At 43.0% G+C, this 18,494-nt stretch overlaps 1 protein-coding gene across 8 annotated transcripts in view; it reads left to right on the forward strand.

Moving 5' to 3' along the window:
- The window catches only part of Myo1b (myosin IB), a 174,415-nt gene that overhangs the window by 135,989 nt on the left and 19,932 nt on the right, over positions 1–18,494 (forward strand). For 5 of the 8 annotated variants that reach the window (XM_036172931.1, XM_036172926.1, XM_036172929.1 and 2 more), the window contains 9 exons: positions 645–650; positions 2,657–2,761; positions 5,491–5,553; positions 7,510–7,710; positions 8,957–9,183; positions 11,744–11,944; positions 13,453–13,546; positions 14,199–14,348; positions 17,435–17,503. In XM_036172931.1, coding sequence (XP_036028824.1) covers positions 645–650; positions 2,657–2,761; positions 5,491–5,553; positions 7,510–7,710; positions 8,957–9,183; positions 11,744–11,944; positions 13,453–13,546; positions 14,199–14,348; positions 17,435–17,503 — 1,116 coding nt within the window. The remainder of the gene's footprint in view (positions 1–644; positions 651–2,656; positions 2,762–5,490; positions 5,554–7,509; positions 7,711–8,956; positions 9,184–11,743; positions 11,945–13,452; positions 13,547–14,198; positions 14,349–17,434; positions 17,504–18,494) is intronic. The other 3 variants (XM_036172927.1, XM_036172930.1, XM_036172933.1) reach the window with 1 other exon arrangement.

The raw sequence follows: 18,494 nt of genomic DNA on the forward strand, positions 1-18,494 counted from the left end.
ATTGCAGTAGATGGTAATTTCTGCATGGATGGTTGGGTATTCTGGTTTTGTTTGGGGGCTGGGGAGAATGATTTTTACCATTAGAATAAGGTTGGAGAGTTCAGTTTCTGTTCTTAGACCACCTCTAGGTGGTGGATACTGTCTCTGACCATCTTAAGTGGTTTTGAAGGAGGAGTTCAGCGAGATCCCACGCAGCACACAGAAGTGGATCATGAGCAGGAGGTCCTTCTGGACCTTGAAGGGTCTAGTCACTCTTGTGTGATTTTCCACATGCCTTTGTCTCCGATCTGGGTAGATGTAGACCTTGGGTGTACATGTATAGTTTCTTTACACTGATGTTACACTAAATTGAGCTGCCCTGGGCTCACAGCTTTAGGGCTTCAGGCAAGTTTTATGATTTATCAGTATTTCAATGGACCCTTTCATTCTGAAGCCCTTCCTTAGCAGAAGTACAGTTGAGCTACAATGTGCAAATTTAGAGACTCTGCTTTAGGTTATACTTCTTCTAAAGTTTCCTACCACGTAGCCTCTGTGGTGCGGTTGCCATTTAGAGCAGCAAATAACTCTGAGAAAGTGCTTACTTTTGAAAAGTCTATTGCTAATTAAAGAACTGACTGCATTTTGTGTCTGTCCCCCTGCACCAGAATGCAGTAAGTATAAACTGTTTGCGGTGCCGGTCTGTTGCATGTGTCTGTGCTAATAGCTTCTCCAGTTTGTGTGAAGTTCTGTAGCAAATGGTTGCTGACTAATTGTGTGGCTGTGAGGTGCAGAACTCATGCAGGACATTATAAAGGTTGGTGGCAAACGTAGTTTAGCTTGAACTTAATCCGCAAACTGTGTTGTAATTGCAAAGCTTTGCCTTTGGCTTCTAACCTGTTTGTGTGTGTTTCACAGTCTTGTTTTGAAAGTGTATGTAGCACACAGTGAGTGTATCCCAGGACACCAGTCATTTCCATCCCCCGTCCTCATCAGTGGACGCTGGAAACTTGAGCATTATTGTGTTGAAATCGCTTTATCAGCACAGAATCACAAACAGGAGACTTACTCTGTATGTTTGTTTTCCAGTCTGAGAGGTACTCAAATACTGTTTTTTATTTGTGATCGTAGCATTACATGAGGACATAATTTACCGAACCACATAAACCTGATGTTTTCACGTATGAAACGACTTTGTGCCAGTTAAAAGACTGAGAAGCCATCCGACTTCAGTTTCTCATCAAAGTTGTTAACTCTGAGGTTTTAAAGAGTCGGCGTGAAAAGGCATCTAGGGGTGCCCTTGGCTTCTGAAATGACATTTGTTGGAGCATTGAAAATACGTGCTTGCTTCTTTAGTGAAAACTTGTAGGATGGTGAAAAACATGGATGCTTCACTAAAACTAGCGTTAGTGAGGTCATTCGGCGATGGTGTAGACCTGTGTGTCATTTGTGGTTTGGAGTCAGAAGTCTCTGGTCACTGCATTGCCGGTGATGACAAATTGGGTGCCAAGCAAGGATGTCCTCAGGTCTTTGTCGTGAGTACCCCGTCCAGGTCTGCCCAAGGGAGGACCAAAGTCAGTCTAAAGATCAGCTTTCTGGACCTCCCCCACCCACCACCCCACCCCACCCCCGTGACTCTTTGCATTTGTCATTTGTAAGAGATGTGAAGGCCAGTCTCTGCTTACACACAAGTGACGAGCCTCAGTTCTATCCATGCATGGCGGTTCCTTGTTAGAGCAGGACTGGCCACCTCAGTGGAGTAGAATCAAGTTCCCCAGAGGTAGAGTCTCTGTCCCTTTTGCCCAAGGACCTCTTGGCAAGGATGAGAGGGAGAAGCAAAGAAGACAAGCTTCAACACTACATCTGTGTCATTCTGGAAGGTTCTAAGTAGAACACATGTTCCCTCAGCAGATGGTATTTGTACCTTCAGTGTGTTCATTGAGCTCTGTGGATTGTTCAAAAATGATTTCATCATGGAACTTCCATTCATAAGAGATGATAATATGAGGTAGCACTCCCAAGTAGCACTCCCAAAGAGGAAGCCTGGGGCACCTGAGAGTATGATGTGCCCTTCTGAGAAGAGAGATTGTCTCTGGCTATAGGGTGGTACTGATGTTTTGACTTCCATGGATTTCTGTTCAGTAAGGGCATCCTTTGTGCATGGCACTAGTACAATGTGTTGGGTATTTGCAAGGTGCATTATAGCATGGTATGGTTAGCGAGGTGGTATGGTTAGCCCTTCCCCTTAAGTACTGTGTAATCAGATATATTTGTGAACGAGTCAATACATGTATACATGTGTGCACACACTCACATGACAGGATGTCAAGCGAGGGACCTGAGTCTGGTTGGAGGGAACAGGTGAGGTAGAAAGATGACCTGAGAATGAACGATTGGGAAGTTGTTGACAGGGATCATGGTTCTCTTACTTCAGGAGGTACTTTTCTACCAACTCACAATCCCCATCTCTAAGCACTGTGACATCCGTGCATATTTCATTTGCTCACTGGCTCTGAGCCCTTCCCCGAGTGCTTGCAAGGGATGTCTGTCCTAGGAGCTTGTGTAAGGCCTCAGTCGGGTCTGAAGGGTGGTGTGTGGCGTTTCATGTGGAGTGAGGTGTTGTCTTTGGTAGGGAGTGCTGAGGATGGGGTTGAACGTGTATTTCCTTTTTTCCACATAGGACAACAGCTTTGAGCAGTTTATTATTAATTACTGTAATGAGAAGCTTCAGCAAATCTTCATTGAACTTACTCTGAAAGAAGAGCAAGAGGAATACATACGGGAGGTAACATTGAGACTGTCTGGAAGATTGCGCCATTATAACCCAAAGCCTCTATTTGGAAGACTATCTACATATGACCTGAGAGTCAGCTCCAAGTTTCCTATTGTGTCTTCACATTTTGTGGTTTTTTGGTTTTTGGTTTTTTTTTTAATGGCAGCTGTGCCGAGTGGAACTTTCTTTAGTACTATACCATTAATGCACAGAACAGTACCTGGTACATAGTAGGTGATCTTTAAATAGTACTTAATGACGTTCAGTCTCATCGATTCCAGTGTAATTATGTAAAATAACATTGTGTTAACAAAATGCAGGTGAATGGATAGGTTACTATGGTAGATTGGTGCACTGGACTACCACTCCGGCATAAAAAAGAATGAGTAGTTCATACACACACCATGAGTTGTACGCATTATGCTACATGCAAGGAACCAGGTTCCGTCTATCTTAAAGTGACAAAGCTGTGTATGGATTACCTGTAGAAAGCCTTCAGTGGTAATTCAGGGACTATGTTTATGGTTGTATCTTATGAATCAGTTAACACTAAGTACTCTATACCCCAAAAAAAAAAAAAAAAAAAAAATCAGTATCACCACAGGTAGATTGAGAATTTGTTGAGATTTTGCTCAATCTTAAAAAACATTGGTTTTAAAATTTTGTAATAAATGTATAACACTTGTTATATGGTCACTATATTCCAGATGTTATTTAAGGATATCTCAGTTACTATAACTTTAAAAATAACCAGAAATAACTGTTTGTAAAGTCCTTTCATCTTTAATTCTAAAACACAAACTCTTTTTTTTTTAAAGTAAACAATTCTTCCTTTTTACCTGATTATTATTTTCTTGTCCATATTTTTGTTTGCTTTTGATTTGCCATAACATTTTAGGAATACTGTTACCTCTTTTCCTTTTTTTTAAACATTTTAAGTTACATCTATTTGCTATGGCTGTGAGCGTGCTGTGCTGTGTGCAGAGGCCAGAGTACACTTTAAGTGTTATCTTCTACAGTGTGGCTTCCAGGGACTGATCTCAGGCTGGGCCATCTTAACAAAACAAAATTAACAGTGTAACCCAAATGAACCTCAAACTCAAGATAGTCCTGTCTTGGCTTCCTAAGTGCTGGGATTACAAGCATGGCGTCCCATGCCTGGCAGATAAATAGATCCATCAGTAGATAGATAGATAGATAGATAGATAGATAGATAGGCAGATAGGCAGACAGATAGACAGATGATTGATAGAGCCATGATAGTTCATGATAAGTGGGTAAGTAGATAGGTGGTTGATAAACCGATGGTAGTAGGTAATAGGTAGGTAGGTAGGTAGATAGATAGATAGATAGATAGTAGGTAGATAGATAGGTAGGTAGGTAGATAAGATAGATAGATAGATGCATACATACATATATACATACATAGATCAATGATAGGTAGATAGATGATTGATAGACCAATGATAGGTAGGTAGGTAGATAGATAGACACATAGATGATAGGTAGGTAAGTAGTTAGATGATTGATAGATTGATGGTAGTAGATAGATAGATGATTGATAAATGATAGATGATTGATAGATGATTGATAAATGATAGATGATTGATAAATGATAGACAGATGATTGATAAATGATAGATAGATAGATAGATAGATAGACAGATAGTTCTGTTTTCTGAGAGCTCATATTTGTTTGTGTGTGCTTATATGCTCACATCCTTGTTTTTAAACAGTGCTTTGCTTTGTAGCCCAAGATATCCCCAAACATGCATCCATCTGCCTTAGTTTTCGAGTGCTGCGGATATAGGCATACACCTCCATACACTCACGCCTGTATTTTTCTAATGGGATTGCTAATCCCCAGTGATTTAGTAAAACAACCCATTAAACCAACTTGTTAATATTTCTTCTTTGTTTTCAAATGACCATTTTACTTAGAAAAGGTTTGTGCTTGTCTGGCAAATTTTGGTAACATAAATATCCTAAAATCAAGATTTGTTCTCGTCCTGTCTTCTCATCACACACAGAATGCTGGGACATTAATATGTAGACTACCTGAAACACTTCTAAGAGAATAGACAGATCCATCACTTGCTGTGTGAATTACATTTCTTTTCCTAAGCAGAAAGTTTAATGTCTATGCCTAGAGATGGAGGTTAGGCAGATGGAGAATGATTGCAGGTTTGGCTCTGGAGCTGGTGTTAGAAGCTATGTGGTAGATTTCCTCCTATGGAGGAAACACCTTCTCCTCTCTGTGCTGTTTTTACACTTGAAATAGTTAACTGACTTAGAACTCAGCATTGACTCTAAAATTATTTTCTTCCTCATGATGACAAATAAAAACTCTAGGTCTTAGGTTTCTGGGATCAAGTTCTGCCCTGTTTTCTTATAAACATCATAAATATACACAGAGCAGTATTGACCCAAGGGCCTGTTGAGTAAATATTTGGCTCAGAGCCCGTGCAGTGCATGGGAACAGCCACAGATGGGAGAGTGGAATGGGAAGCAGTCTCGGAGCAGGTCAAGGGCGATGGCTTCAGTCTGTTTGTCCATGGTGAGCTGCTGTGCAGAGGAAGCTTTGGGAACTGGGCGATGGTGCTCACAGCTCTGATTCTAGAGAGAGAGAAATTCAGAGTGAGATAGTGAAATGTGGGCGGTGGAGGGGGGGTGTCCGTTTTCAGATGACAGTACAGCATTGCCCCATGAATTTGGTTGTGTTCTGTTTTGTTTGTTTTTAGGACATAGAATGGACTCACATTGATTACTTCAACAATGCCATCATTTGTGACCTGATAGAAAATGTGAGTACTTAGTTATTAAAGGGATTTTTAGCAACATAATTCACCACGTACAAAAGATCTCACTGTATTTTACACTATTCTTTGTGGGCCGGGAACTACTGTGCTCTGAAGTACTCATTCTTGGCTCTTGGGTGTCTGTGTGGACAGCTTTTACTGGTCTTGTTGCCCTGTCACAAGCCTTTGACACCTCCAGGTGATAGACCGGGCCTCGAATTCACCAGGGTTTGTTTGTATGCTGACAGCTGGTGGCCGAGAACCCTGGAATTTTTCAGAAGACTCAAGTTTCCATGAGTGTGAGAAGGATTAAAGTGGGGGAAATTGCAGGGCAGTTTTTAGAAAGCTGTTTGATTCTAAGGTTTTTGTTTTTAGGCAGTATTGTATAGTTTATTGTAATCAGTAATTGTAGGAAGCCGCACTTGTGTGTAGAAACAGGAAACCCCTTTGTTTACCTCAGGGTGGCTAGTACTTCTGACCTTGATGTCGTAATTTGAGACAATGTGTAAGCTTCTTTCTCCTGCCAACTTTTTACCTGCCCAGGAGACGTGCTGTGTTTCCAGAATGCCATCTGAGTGTTCAGCAAACAGCTTCCTGCTGTCTCAAATGAACCCTTGTGGAAATCATGTGACTGGCCAGTGTTTTCCATCAATATGCAAGACACTCTTGAAAACTTCATCTTTGATGTAGCTGAACATAGAGAGCAATATTCCAAAGCACCTCTCCTTCCTGATGAAAACTAGGCTTAGTTGTGAAAGCTCTGGCCAGTGTTAGGAGGAGAGCATGTCATTCCACCCAAAGAATTCAGAGTTCTTGCCTCAAATCCAGAAATCAGAATTCCTGAAAATTGTTCCTAGTAAATTTTGTTACCCGGGGACTCTGCTGTGGGAAGTTTGACTTTACTGATGAGTGTTTTTCTCATAAACAGCAGGCACTTAATTATTTCTCTTATAAGTAAGAAATGTAATACACTTAAATATACTCGCTTATCTCACAAGTCCCTTGTATATGTGATTGAAGAAACTCATGTTCACGGAAGCGCCTGGGGCTCAAAGGAAGTGTTTCCTTCCACCATCATTGAAAAACAGTGTCTATTCTGGGGATGTTGTGAGCAAGCTTGAGAGCCCACTCTTTCCCTTGGGTTTTGTGTGGAATGAATAAACGCTAGCCAGAGGATATCATAGCCTTGTGAGGACAGGGCCTTTGCCTTGGTGGAAGTGGGTGGGGTTAAGGGTCACTGGCTTAGATTGTTTCTGGAATGGTAATTTAGGAGCCTTGGGGACAGTTGGAGGAAACACACTGCCTTTGTTAGCAAAGTAGAAGATTCCTGATTTGTGGTTCAGTTTAGTACTGGCTCATCTTGAAATAAATATGATCATAGAGTCTGAACACACAAGTAAAATTACATTCATAATTAATACCCATTTAGAAATTTTATATAGAACAAGAATTTTATTCTAAATATGGTTTAGAAAAGCACTTGATTGCAAGATCATTAAGAACAACATCTTGAAACACAGTACCATCCCCTCCACCCAGAAACCCCTTTTTACCCTGAATCCATGAGCAGTTTGGTAACCTGAGATAGTGCTGGATTTGTGGCATGTTGTAGATACAATTCTGCCATGTTGGTTTCAGACTCAGACGTGATTTTGGATTTAAGGCCTACACACACTTTTCTGTGATTTTCATTTGTACTGAGGGCGAGGTGATTCCAGCTCTTTCCTGTCTGTTGAGGAAGGAGACACGAAGACAGACTCCTTTGTCTATCCCCACAAACCTGGGACATTCTGGAAAGGAGTTGGCTTCTGTGGCCTTTGTGGTTCTTTGTCTGTTTTCTGTAACAGCCGAACAGAATTTTGCATGTGGCTAAGTTGCTCGTGTTAGACGTTGTCATTAGGACTAATTATCAGAACAGAGCAGCAAGGAAGCAAAGAAACACCCTCATGTCTTTTCTCCCAGAACACGAATGGGATCTTGGCCATGCTGGATGAAGAGTGTCTGCGTCCTGGCACTGTCACCGATGAGACCTTCCTGGAAAAGCTGAACCAAGTCTGTGCCACCCACCAGCACTTTGAGAGCAGGATGAGCAAGTGTTCCCGCTTCCTCAATGACACGACCCTGCCTCACAGCTGCTTCAGAATCCAGCACTATGCTGGCAAGGTACTGGGGAGCACCCCAACCACGCACTATTTCCAGGGCGGCTGTGCCTTCTGGGAGCTGGGCGTGCTGAACACAGGTGCTGCTTTGGGCCAGCAGGAGCCACCGGGGCTCCTTGGTAACTGAGCCTGGACGTGTTGAGCTAAATCTTGTTAACAAGAGAGACCTGAAACCAATGCCAGCAGCCTTCATGAACAGTACAAAGCATTTTCTGAATCATTTTATTATTTTCAGCTGTTAAGCTGTTCTGTCAAAAATACCTAGCAACATTAATAAAGGAGATCTTCCAGAAGAAAGGCCTACAGTAAGGTTTTAAAAGCACAAGCCATTTACCAAAATTAAAGAATTCTTAGATTGAGATTTTGAGACACCTAGTTAAATTTTTTTTCTCAGTATTTGAGGAAGTTAATCTCAATAAAGACAAATTTGGATAGTAGGTTAATTTTTAGAATCTCAAAAGATTATTGATTGGAATTAACACTGCCTTTAAAATTAAGAATGAAAACTTAGCCGGGTGGTGGTGGCACACGCCTTTAATCCCAGCACTCGGGAGGCAGAGCCAGGCAGATCTCTATGAGTTCGAGGCCAGCCTGGGCTACCAAGTGAGTTCCAGGAAAGGCACAAAGCTACACAGAGAAACCCTGTCTCAAAAAACCAAAAAAAAAACAAACAAACAAAAAAAAACCAAACAAACAAACAAACAAAAACAAAAGGAATGAAAACTTTATAGGGGAATTCCTTAGCTATGCATTTAGTGAAAATGGCTGATATCTGGATTGCCTTTCATTTCAGGATGCCTGAACATTGGCACTTTGTTTTTCTTCTTTGGCCTGTGATATTAAAAGACACATTCCTGCTCAGTTTCTCTGGTGCTAGGATGTCTGTGGAAATGTCAGTGTTATCTCTATTTTCCTTTTCTGCTTTGAAACTGGCAAGACTGGCATGCGAACATAAAAATAAAAGAAAATCCTCAAATACATTCAGCCACACACACATACCAAAGAGCATCTAAAGTCCTTTGAAAATGTTATGATACCATTTTGGAGTTTATTCTTGCAAATCCTGAAGGACATTAGACTTTATTTTGATCTCTCCTGCAACTTCAGTTGATGAAACCCAAAGTTGGAGGCTCAGTGTGCTACTGATGTACTGGGGACGTTTCTGTGCTGAAGGAGTCGGGGTGTCGTTGCCCTTGTTTGACGCTGTCCTGTGCACTGAGTCAGCGCTGGGTCCTCTATGCTGTTCACAGGTGCTGTACCAGGTGGAAGGATTTGTGGACAAGAACAATGACCTCCTGTACCGAGACCTGTCCCAAGCCATGTGGAAGGCCGGCCATGCCCTCATCAAATCTCTGTTCCCCGAAGGGAACCCGGCGAAGGTCAACCTGAAGAGACCGCCTACGGCAGGGTCGCAGTTCAAGGCATCAGTGGCCACTCTGATGAAGAACCTGCAGACCAAGAATCCGAACTACATCAGGTACTTCTGGAGCCTGAGTTCAGATCTCAGAGCACTTAATGAATCTTCCTTTCCCGTTGGTTTCACTTTAAATGCAGCCCTAGCGGACAGTAGCAAGCATAGTGATAGATCAAATGATACAATTGTTTGGTTGTCCTAAAAATCTCACAGCTGTATTTCTTTCCCCGGAATGGAGGGGGGCGGAGAACTACAGGAAGAAAATGTGGAGTAATGTGACGGGAGACAGGAAGCTGGAGGTTGGCATGGAGGAGTTCCCAACTTTCTGCTTTTATGGGGTTTTTTTTTTGCTTTTAATGACAAAGTACAAAAACAAATGGTAAGCTGTTTTCCTGGGGCTTTGCATGCAGCCCTGTTCTTGGCATCTGTTTGGATTCCTGTAATGTCCTCTCAGAGCAGAGCTGTGAAGTAGGCAGCGTGGTGGCCACTGGTGTCCATGTGGGCCCTAGACTCTCTTAGGGAAAACCATTTCTAAAACAACCCAAATGTCTTCAAAGCACTAAGAAAGACTTCCCTAAAACCTCGGGTGTCCCTTGTCTGTTTGGTTTCCAGCTTCAGGGTCATCTTAGATGTGACCTGCTCTGGATTCAGGAAGGTCCATCTAGGGTTAGAATCTGTGGAGTGTGCTTGTACCCAAAGCAGTAGGAGGTGTGCTGGCTGATAGATAAGATGTCAGCATGCACCTTACCCTTGGAATTTCAGTTAGGAAGAAACCAAAGTGAAACACATTTGGGTTTTTTTTATTTTTATTTTTTTGTATGTTTGGTTTGTTTACCTGACATTTGTATCAGTAGAAACAGAAATAGGCAAATTATCCTGCCCTGATTTGCCCAAGTTAGAACATGTATTGGGAGAAGAATCTCATTTCTAGGAAATACCCAGAAATCTTTAATCATCTGTTCTCACTATTCTCAGTTGAGTGGAGTTAATGAGTTTCTCGAGGTGCCGCTTACATGAAGTGATACACACAGATTTGAGGTGAACAGTTGAATTACTTTATAACCATGATGTTTACCTTGGATAGAGACATTAAACATACACCATGACCTTGGGGAGTTCTCTGTTCTCTAGCTTTTGTGTGTTCAGTAAGAAATTAGAATAGGCCCCAAGGCTGTGAGGTGGCCTGTATGCTCGCTGCTAGGAACTTGGCAGCCTCAGATTTCAATGTAAGGCTAAACTTTTCCCACTCATTGTTCCTGGTCCTTTATCAATAACCACTTTCATTTATGCATAGGAGACTGATTCAGAACATAAGAGTTTCCTATTGATTTGTCTGTCACCTTCATTTAGTGCATAGGGTAGACATTCCATAGTAAGAGGAAAAGTATACAAACATCAAGACAAAGCCAGATGAGATTTAATTGTCCCAGTGTGTGTGTGTGTATGTGTGTGTGTGTGTGTGTGTGTGTGTGTGTGTGTGTGTGTGTGTTTTAGGGAGGTCACTTAACACCCGTACTGCCATAACCATGGATGTTTAACGGTTGTGTTAGTCAGCACATGGATGGCTGCTGTGTGATCCAAAACTGATAATGGCATCTACAAGTCTAGCGTTTACTCTGTGGAAGGACTTTTTAGTGTAAGAACAGCTCTAGAGCTAATAAGGAAGTTTTCCTGTTTTGTGGCTCTGCCATTTCCAAGGTGTGTTCTTTATCTTTGCGGTCAAAGATGGCCGCCCACTGGCAAAGGCCTACTTAATGGGAGAAAGCAGGAGTAAGTTTCTTCCTTTCAGGGACCCAGACCAGAACACAACAAAACCTAGCAAAGGAGTCTGGGAATGTCAGATTTCCTCAGCCACAAAGAGCTCTGTTACAAAGGAACATAGGCCAAGGGGGCAGGAGTGTTTTTTCTTCTTATGGCCTTATCACCCATTCATAATAAAGGCACAAGTTCTAATTGTACAGCTTTATTATGTATATGTATATACATGTGTTACCCTATTCAGATCTAAATATAAAATATGCTGAGGCTGGGGAGATGGCTTAGCTGCTGAGCAAGCAAGAAGACCTGACTTTAGATTCTCCAGAAACCCACTAAAGAAGCTGGTCACAGGAGCTGCCTGTAACCCTGGTGCTGAGGAGGCAGGTCAGGATTCCTGGAGTCATTGGCCTGCTGTTCTAGCTGAATGGATGAGCTCAGGGTCCGGAAGTGTGTACACACGCACATAGACACATCTATCATCATAAAAGGTTTCCTTACGCTTGTCTTCTGTGGGGATCCCCACCGCTACCTCTCAGAGGAAATGGAAGTACAGATTCAGATTGGTTTTGCATGAATGTCACGTGTATATGTAATTGTGCAGTGTGTACAATTTCCAGACTTCTTTCACTTTATAAAATGTCATTGGCACTCATCAGTGCCATGGCATGCCTTAATCATTTTCTTAATTGCAGTGTATACAATATTATATTTATGTTCAGTTTATTGTGAAATGGTTTGAAATAATTGGAAGTGGGTTTGGTTTTCCAAGAATAGCAAATAATTACTATGAAATGGTTAGACAAGAAACCCCAGTTAAGATCCACAGAGACAGAGTTTAAAACCTATAATGCTTGAAATGTTTTAGGTGCATCAAGCCGAACGATAAAAAAGCAGCACACATTTTCAACGAGAGTCTTGTGTGCCATCAGATCAGGTACCTGGGTCTGCTGGAGAATGTCCGAGTGAGGCGGGCAGGCTACGCCTTCAGGCAGGCCTATGAACCCTGCCTGGAAAGATACAAGATGCTTTGCAAACAAACATGGCCTCACTGGAAAGGACCAGCAAGGTAAGTGGCTCTCTGGCTGTGCTACTGTCAGCTTTTAAAGTATTGGGTAGCAATGTGTTCTTGGTGTGGCTTGGGTTTGTCCTTGTGTGTAAAGTTTAGGATAACATTGTAGATAATCCTCAGCTTACTATGGAGGTGTCCGTGTTCTTTGATATTGAAATGGAACATATGAAATCCATATTTGGAACTTGCGTGCCTATATGTGTTTCAAATATACACATGGTGAATTCATAGGCAGTTGGTAGTTGATGTATGAACTTGTGTGCTGGAGCGCAGCTGCTACAGGAGAGAAATCAGGCCTGGCCTGAGAGGAACCTCCACCCTCACCAATCAGGATTGCCGTGGGGAATGTAGAAGTCTGAATTCTGCAGAAGGCCAGCATGGCTGCTCATGGGCGTGACAGGCTGTGTGTGCCCATTCTCAGTTGGACCCAGCCTTTTACAGGAAATTGAGTAGTAATTAGACATGCATTCTGAGTTATTGAAGACACAGAAATCACATATGCTCTAGTCTCTGGTGTGTAATGCAGACCCAGGGTGTTGTTGCTATACACCATTAATTTCTAGGATATTGTGCTAAATTTGCCATAACAAACAACATTATTTATTCCCTGTCTGGCAGACAATCCGCAGGTTGGTGGAGCCAGGCTAGTTTTAGAAACTGGTGTTGAAACCAAGGTCAAGGCCTTGTTTCTTCCACACGAGGCCATGTCTGTAGCATCTCATTGGTCTGGCACTTGGCCCTGTTGTGGGCCTGTGCTCACCCTCTATGGAATGAGAGCAATGATTCAGGGTTTCAGGGAAGGCTGGAAAGATGGCTCAGTGGTTTAAGAGCATCTGCTGCTTTTGCAGAGGACTTGGGTTTGTTTCCAGCATCTCCCTGGCAGGTCACAACATCTGAGACTCAAGTTCCAGGGGCTGCAGTACCCTCTCCTGGCCTCCTCAGGCACCAAGCATATGGGTGGTATACATACACATATGTGCAGGCGAAACACTTGTACACAGCGTTGATTGAGTAGGTTCAATATAGGTCTGAGACTTTTGCTTTCTTCCTCGGCCTGCATTATACTATTCATTGACTTTTTTCACATTACTAATGAAATCAAGAAATTCCTACATTTCTTAGAGTACATAGTTCTAAACCTAGAAGTGCTTTAGTAGTGTTTATTAATTTGGGTTAGTCTGTGGAAATTAACCTTGAAAATCCTTTGATAGAAAGATAATGGCTGAAGAGTGATTACCCTAAAAAATGCCATAGTGTTGGGCCTGGAGAGGTGGTTCAGCAGTAAAGGTGCTTACTGCATGGCCTGACCACCTAAGGGTGATCCCTAGGGCCCACATACTTCCTGCTAGTTGTCCCCTGACACCCCCCACACACACAACACTCACCCTTAATGTAAAATTTTTTGTAGCTTTTTTGTATATTAGTCAGAACCTAGTATGATACAGGGTAAAACTATTTCTGTAACTCAGGAAAAACATTGTTTTGTGTTTTGTTTACTCGTTTAGGTCTGGTGTGGAGGTTCTGTTTAATGAGCTAGAGATTCCTGTGGAAGAGTATTCCTTTGGTAGATCCAAGATATTCATCCGAAACCCAAGAACAGTATGTAACCTTTACACTCTGAACTCAAATCCCATTGCATGCAGGCTAATTCCTGAGGTACCACCAGCGAGGCCATATTTGCTTGTTTGTCTGAAGTGTCCTAGATCTGGGAGTTTTAGGAATTACAGCTCAGGGGGTGCACACAAAACATGGAAGGAAACACTTTTTCAAGATTTATTAAATTCATAGACCTCTTTAGAGTTTCTTGGAGTCTTTGTACTAATGTACAGATGGATGAAAAGTATAATTCATACCACATGGCTTAATGAGATGGAATTTTAGAGGGCTTGAGGGCACTTAGGCTGTTGAAAGAGACCACCAGCACCTGCATTAGAAGGAGTTGTCCTTCAAGCTGAGCATCCCTTGCTTGAAGATCTGAACTCCAGCCTCTCAGACTTCTGGACATCGTATAGGTACTCAGGACTTCACCCTGAGCTGGTTTGTATCCTGTAGAGTGTAGGTCCCCTCTGGCTCATTTCAACCTACTCTGATTTGTCATAAGATTCTTCACGAATCCATCAAAATATTTTCCTCATGCCCCGTGATTTGTAGCATACATCTTTCCAGTAGCTGATGTCAGCATCTGAAGTTCTTTCAAGTATGCCGTAGGTCTGGAGGACTTTGGCTAAGTCTGTCTACTGTTTCTTACTAGTTATTTCAATTAGAAGACCTAAGGAAGCAGCGGCTGGAGGACCTGGCCACTCTGATTCAGAAGATTTATCGAGGATGGAAATGTCGTACACATTTCCTGCTCATGAAAAAGAGCCAAGTTGTGATTGCTGCCTGGTGCAGGAGATACGCGGTGAGTCCCAGAACTACAGCCTGACGTAACTAACTTCTCACTACAACCTGATGTAGCCATGCCAACTTCTCACTACAGCCTGACATAACCATGTCAACTTCTCACTACAGCCTGACATAACCATGTCAACTTCTCACTACAGCCTGACATAACCATGTCAACTTCTCACTACAGTCTAACATAACTATGCCAACTTCTTATTCCAGCCTGACATAATCATGCCAACTTCTCACTATAACCTGACATAACCATGTCAAGTTCTTATTCCAGCCTGACATAACCATGTCAACTTCTCACTACTGTCTAACATAACTATGCCAACTTCTTACTACAATCTGACATAATCATGCCAACTTCTCACTATAACCTGACATAACCATGTCAACTTCTTATTCCAGCCTGGTGTAACTGTGCCAACTTCTCCTTACAATCTGACCTAACCATGCCAACTTCTCACTACAACCTCATAGAGCCATGCCAGCTTCTCATTCCAGCCTGACATAACTATGCCAACTTCTCACTACAGCCTCACATAACCATGCCAACTTCTCACTTTAACCTAATGCAGTGATGCTGACATTACAACCTGGCGTAACCACGCCAACTTCTCATTACAACCTGATGTAATGATGCCAACTTCTCATTACAGTCTGATGCAATGATGCTAAATTCTCATTACAACCTGACGTAGCCATGCCAACTTCTCTACATTCTCTATGGGCTCCCATGTTGGCAACCTTTATTAGCTAAAATTTCCCAACAACCTTGTGAAATGCATGTTGGTATTATATGTATTTTTTTAACATGGAAAAACAAGACGCTGAGTTTCTGGGAACCTGCCCACAGCTATCAGTAGCAGAGCATGGATCTGAGCCTAAGACAGTTCCAGAGCTCAGGGTTTAGTGTTCCAGACTATTCTGCACTGATCTCGGGGAAGGATGTAGCAGGAAATCTGTCTTTGATTTTGCCGTTGGTTTGAGGAGATTGTGTCACTTACTTTGACTATGATGGGGTCAGTTTTCTATTATGACCGGATGGCTGCATATAGTGTGGCAGGAGTGAAGAGAGACGGCTTTAATTCCAGAGCACCAAAATTCTGTACAACTCTGGTTTTGGTTAAAGGACTGGATTTTCCATCGTCTTCAGATAGAAGGAGTCGATAATAAAGTATATTTGCTTAATGAGTTTGGAACTTCTTTTTGGAAGGTCAGCACCTGGTTGTCTGCTTTGTTGGAGGCACGCTGCTTGTTTGGAAGGGCCTGAAGCTTTGCCTCTGCCTCCACTTTAATGGGTGTTCTTGGAAGGAATTGTAGTGATAAGGAGAGCACAGCTTCTTCTCTGCAAAGCTAAAAGTGGGTTAAATTTGCAATCAGGTCTCATTTAGTACAGTCTTCCTCTGCAGCTAACGAGACATTTCGCCATCAGATAAAATCAGTGTTGACTTACTTTCATGAAGTGCATTTTCCCAAATTTTGGGGAACCAGTAATGTGTCTAAATGATAAAGCTTAAGCTGTGCTTGGTCTTTAAGTGGGGTCTTTAACTGCCTGTTCTAATTAGGAAGATTACAGCCACAATACAAGTCTTAGAATGGCCACATTTGAGTGGACGATTTGTTCATGTCTGTCCAGCTAAGACACAGTGGAGCTGTTGTCACTCTGCCCTAGTGGTAACGGATTCTCCTCCACACACACAGCAGCACTTCTTAACTCCGCTGACTCATGACGCTCCTTTCTGTTTCCTGAGAAAGGGAGGTCCAACTGAGCCTATCTCTAAGATGTACTTTTAATCATTTCTTATTTTGAGGTCATTAAGAAAATCCAAGCTTGAGCAGATCCTTAATCAATCTGTCTTGAATTCTACAAAAAGTATTCTTTAAAAAATACTCACCATGCTCTGAGAGTAGCAAAGTGGACCCCGCAGCGTGGTTCCTGGCTTGAGAAAGTTCACATTTAGCAAGAGAAAACAAGCATCTGTCTAGTGAGGGTTAGTGTCGCAGTGGTGGAACCCTGTGACCAAAGCAGCTTGGGAAGGAAAGGGTTTATTTAGTATTCCACTCCCACATTCCGCATTCATCATCAAAGGAAGTCGGGACAGGAACTTTAGCAGGGCAGGAACCTGGAGGCAGGAGCTGATGCAGAGGCCATGGAGGGGTGCTGCTTAATCACTTCCTCTGTGGCTTGCTCAGTTTTTTTGGGGTTTTTTTTGGAGGGATATTTCAAGCCAAACTCTCTACTTCCCATCTCCCTCCATTACCTCTGATCTTCCAGATGGAGCCCAGGCTCTCAGATGTCATCAGAGAACAGGAACCAACAGTCTCATGCTTCACAATGAAGCCTTCACAACCTGACGTTAGTGTTTTTCACATGCTTTGCATTTTCATCAGAGATGCCCATGTCCCAGCATCCACTCCAAACCCAGAACTGTAAGGGCTCGCTTTTCTTGGGGGAGTGTTCTAGCAGCTCCGCTGTCTTAAGGAATCGACTCTACAGCAAGGCCTCTGGACAGGGAGCTTGTTGAGCTAAAGTGTGGCTGTGCACCTTTCATGGTGTTGACCTTTGTCATGGTCTGTCCTCGTGGGTGAGGATGGAGTTGGACTCACACGTTCTCTGGGTTCTGTTTACACTCTGTTTCAGCTGACACTGGGCTTGCTGAAAATTACCCTGATTCCCCAACTCGAAGCAGAGTAAGAATAGCAAACTTAAAAGTTACCAGAGGGTTCGAGGTAGGCTAGCCCAGTAAGTTGCATGATGAAGAAGGATACCAAGAAGAGAATATTCTCAAAAAGTAGGTGCCAAGTGGCGTGGGGTGTCGGCTGCACAACACGATGCAGAGAACAGGCGTTGGTCGCAGTGGGCTGCATGGTGACACACCTCACTGTGTTTGGCGTCCTCCGTGTGGACGGCAGGCTTTCTGTCATCATCATGTTGTCATCTGACCTCTACCTTTCTTTATACTCTGGTTTCCGGGAGTGTGGGTGGTCAGGCACCCGCCGCTCCTCGTGAACAGATACCCTTTCTTTGGCCTTCAAGGTCTACCTTTTAGCTGTGCAGATAGGACTGCTGACATCTTCGCCTTTATCCCGCAGCAACAAAAGCGGTACCAGCAGATAAAGAGCTCGGCCCTGGTGGTGCAGTCTTATATCCGGGGCTGGAAGGTGAGTGTAAATGCGTGCTCTGCGCATGTGGGAGCTGGGGTTCTTCACAAAGGGTGCTGTCTTCAGGCTCGCTCTGCAGGGGAGGCTTCCTCATCTCCTACACCTGTGCTGTGAACAGCCCCATGGAAAGAGTAAATATCATGGGGCCAAGCAGGGAACCCAGGTGACTATGTCTTAGCTGCTTCCTTCTAATCGCTTTATTTATTTATTTTTTTAAGCTTTGTTCTCTAAGCAAGAAGTCCCTGAAATAATACTGTATATGATTTCAATATCCTGTACCCAGTGCTTTTGAGAGAAGCCGTTGTCCAGAAAGCTGCCCCCGCACAGCCACTGCTTGAGTCCTGTGGGTCTCAGCCCCACATCTGTGACTTCCTAGTGACCCCCTGCAGCCACCTCCTGATGACTGGAAGCTCCTGGCTCTGGCCAGGGCTGTAGTAGAAGGCCAAGTGGGTAGTCCCGGTGGCTGTGCTGGTTCTAGATCCTTCCAGCTAAGGCTCTGTTCAAGGGTCAGTGAACTTTGGGTCCCAAGCAAACTTCAGCCTGTGTTCTGGTTTGTATAGCCCGCAAGCCAGGAATGGTTGTTACATTTTGAAGAATTGTAAGCAAAAAGCAGAAGAGAGTTCTAAGCATGTGAAAATGATGTGAAATGTGGATTTTAATATCCAAATGTCAGGATGTGGCCCATGTGGGTTTTAATATCCATACATGAAGATGTGACCATGTTCACCTATTTTAGACTCTAGGTCCGTAATAGCCAAGTAGTCTGGTAGCTGTGGTGCATTGTGTGACTTTCAACACCACAACCATTTACCATCTTAACTCTTTAAAAAAATTTTTTGTTAGTTCTTTGAGAATTGCATACAGTGTATTTTAATGCTATCACACCCCCAACTCCTTGATCCACACATCCACCCTCTACCCCCCCACACACACACACATACATTATCTCCTCCTTTTGCTGCTGTTTTCAAAGCCTCACCATCTTACTCTT

Source organism: Onychomys torridus, chromosome 23 (assembly GCF_903995425.1).
Source record: "Onychomys torridus chromosome 23, mOncTor1.1, whole genome shotgun sequence".
Lineage (NCBI taxonomy): Eukaryota > Metazoa > Chordata > Mammalia > Rodentia > Cricetidae > Onychomys > Onychomys torridus.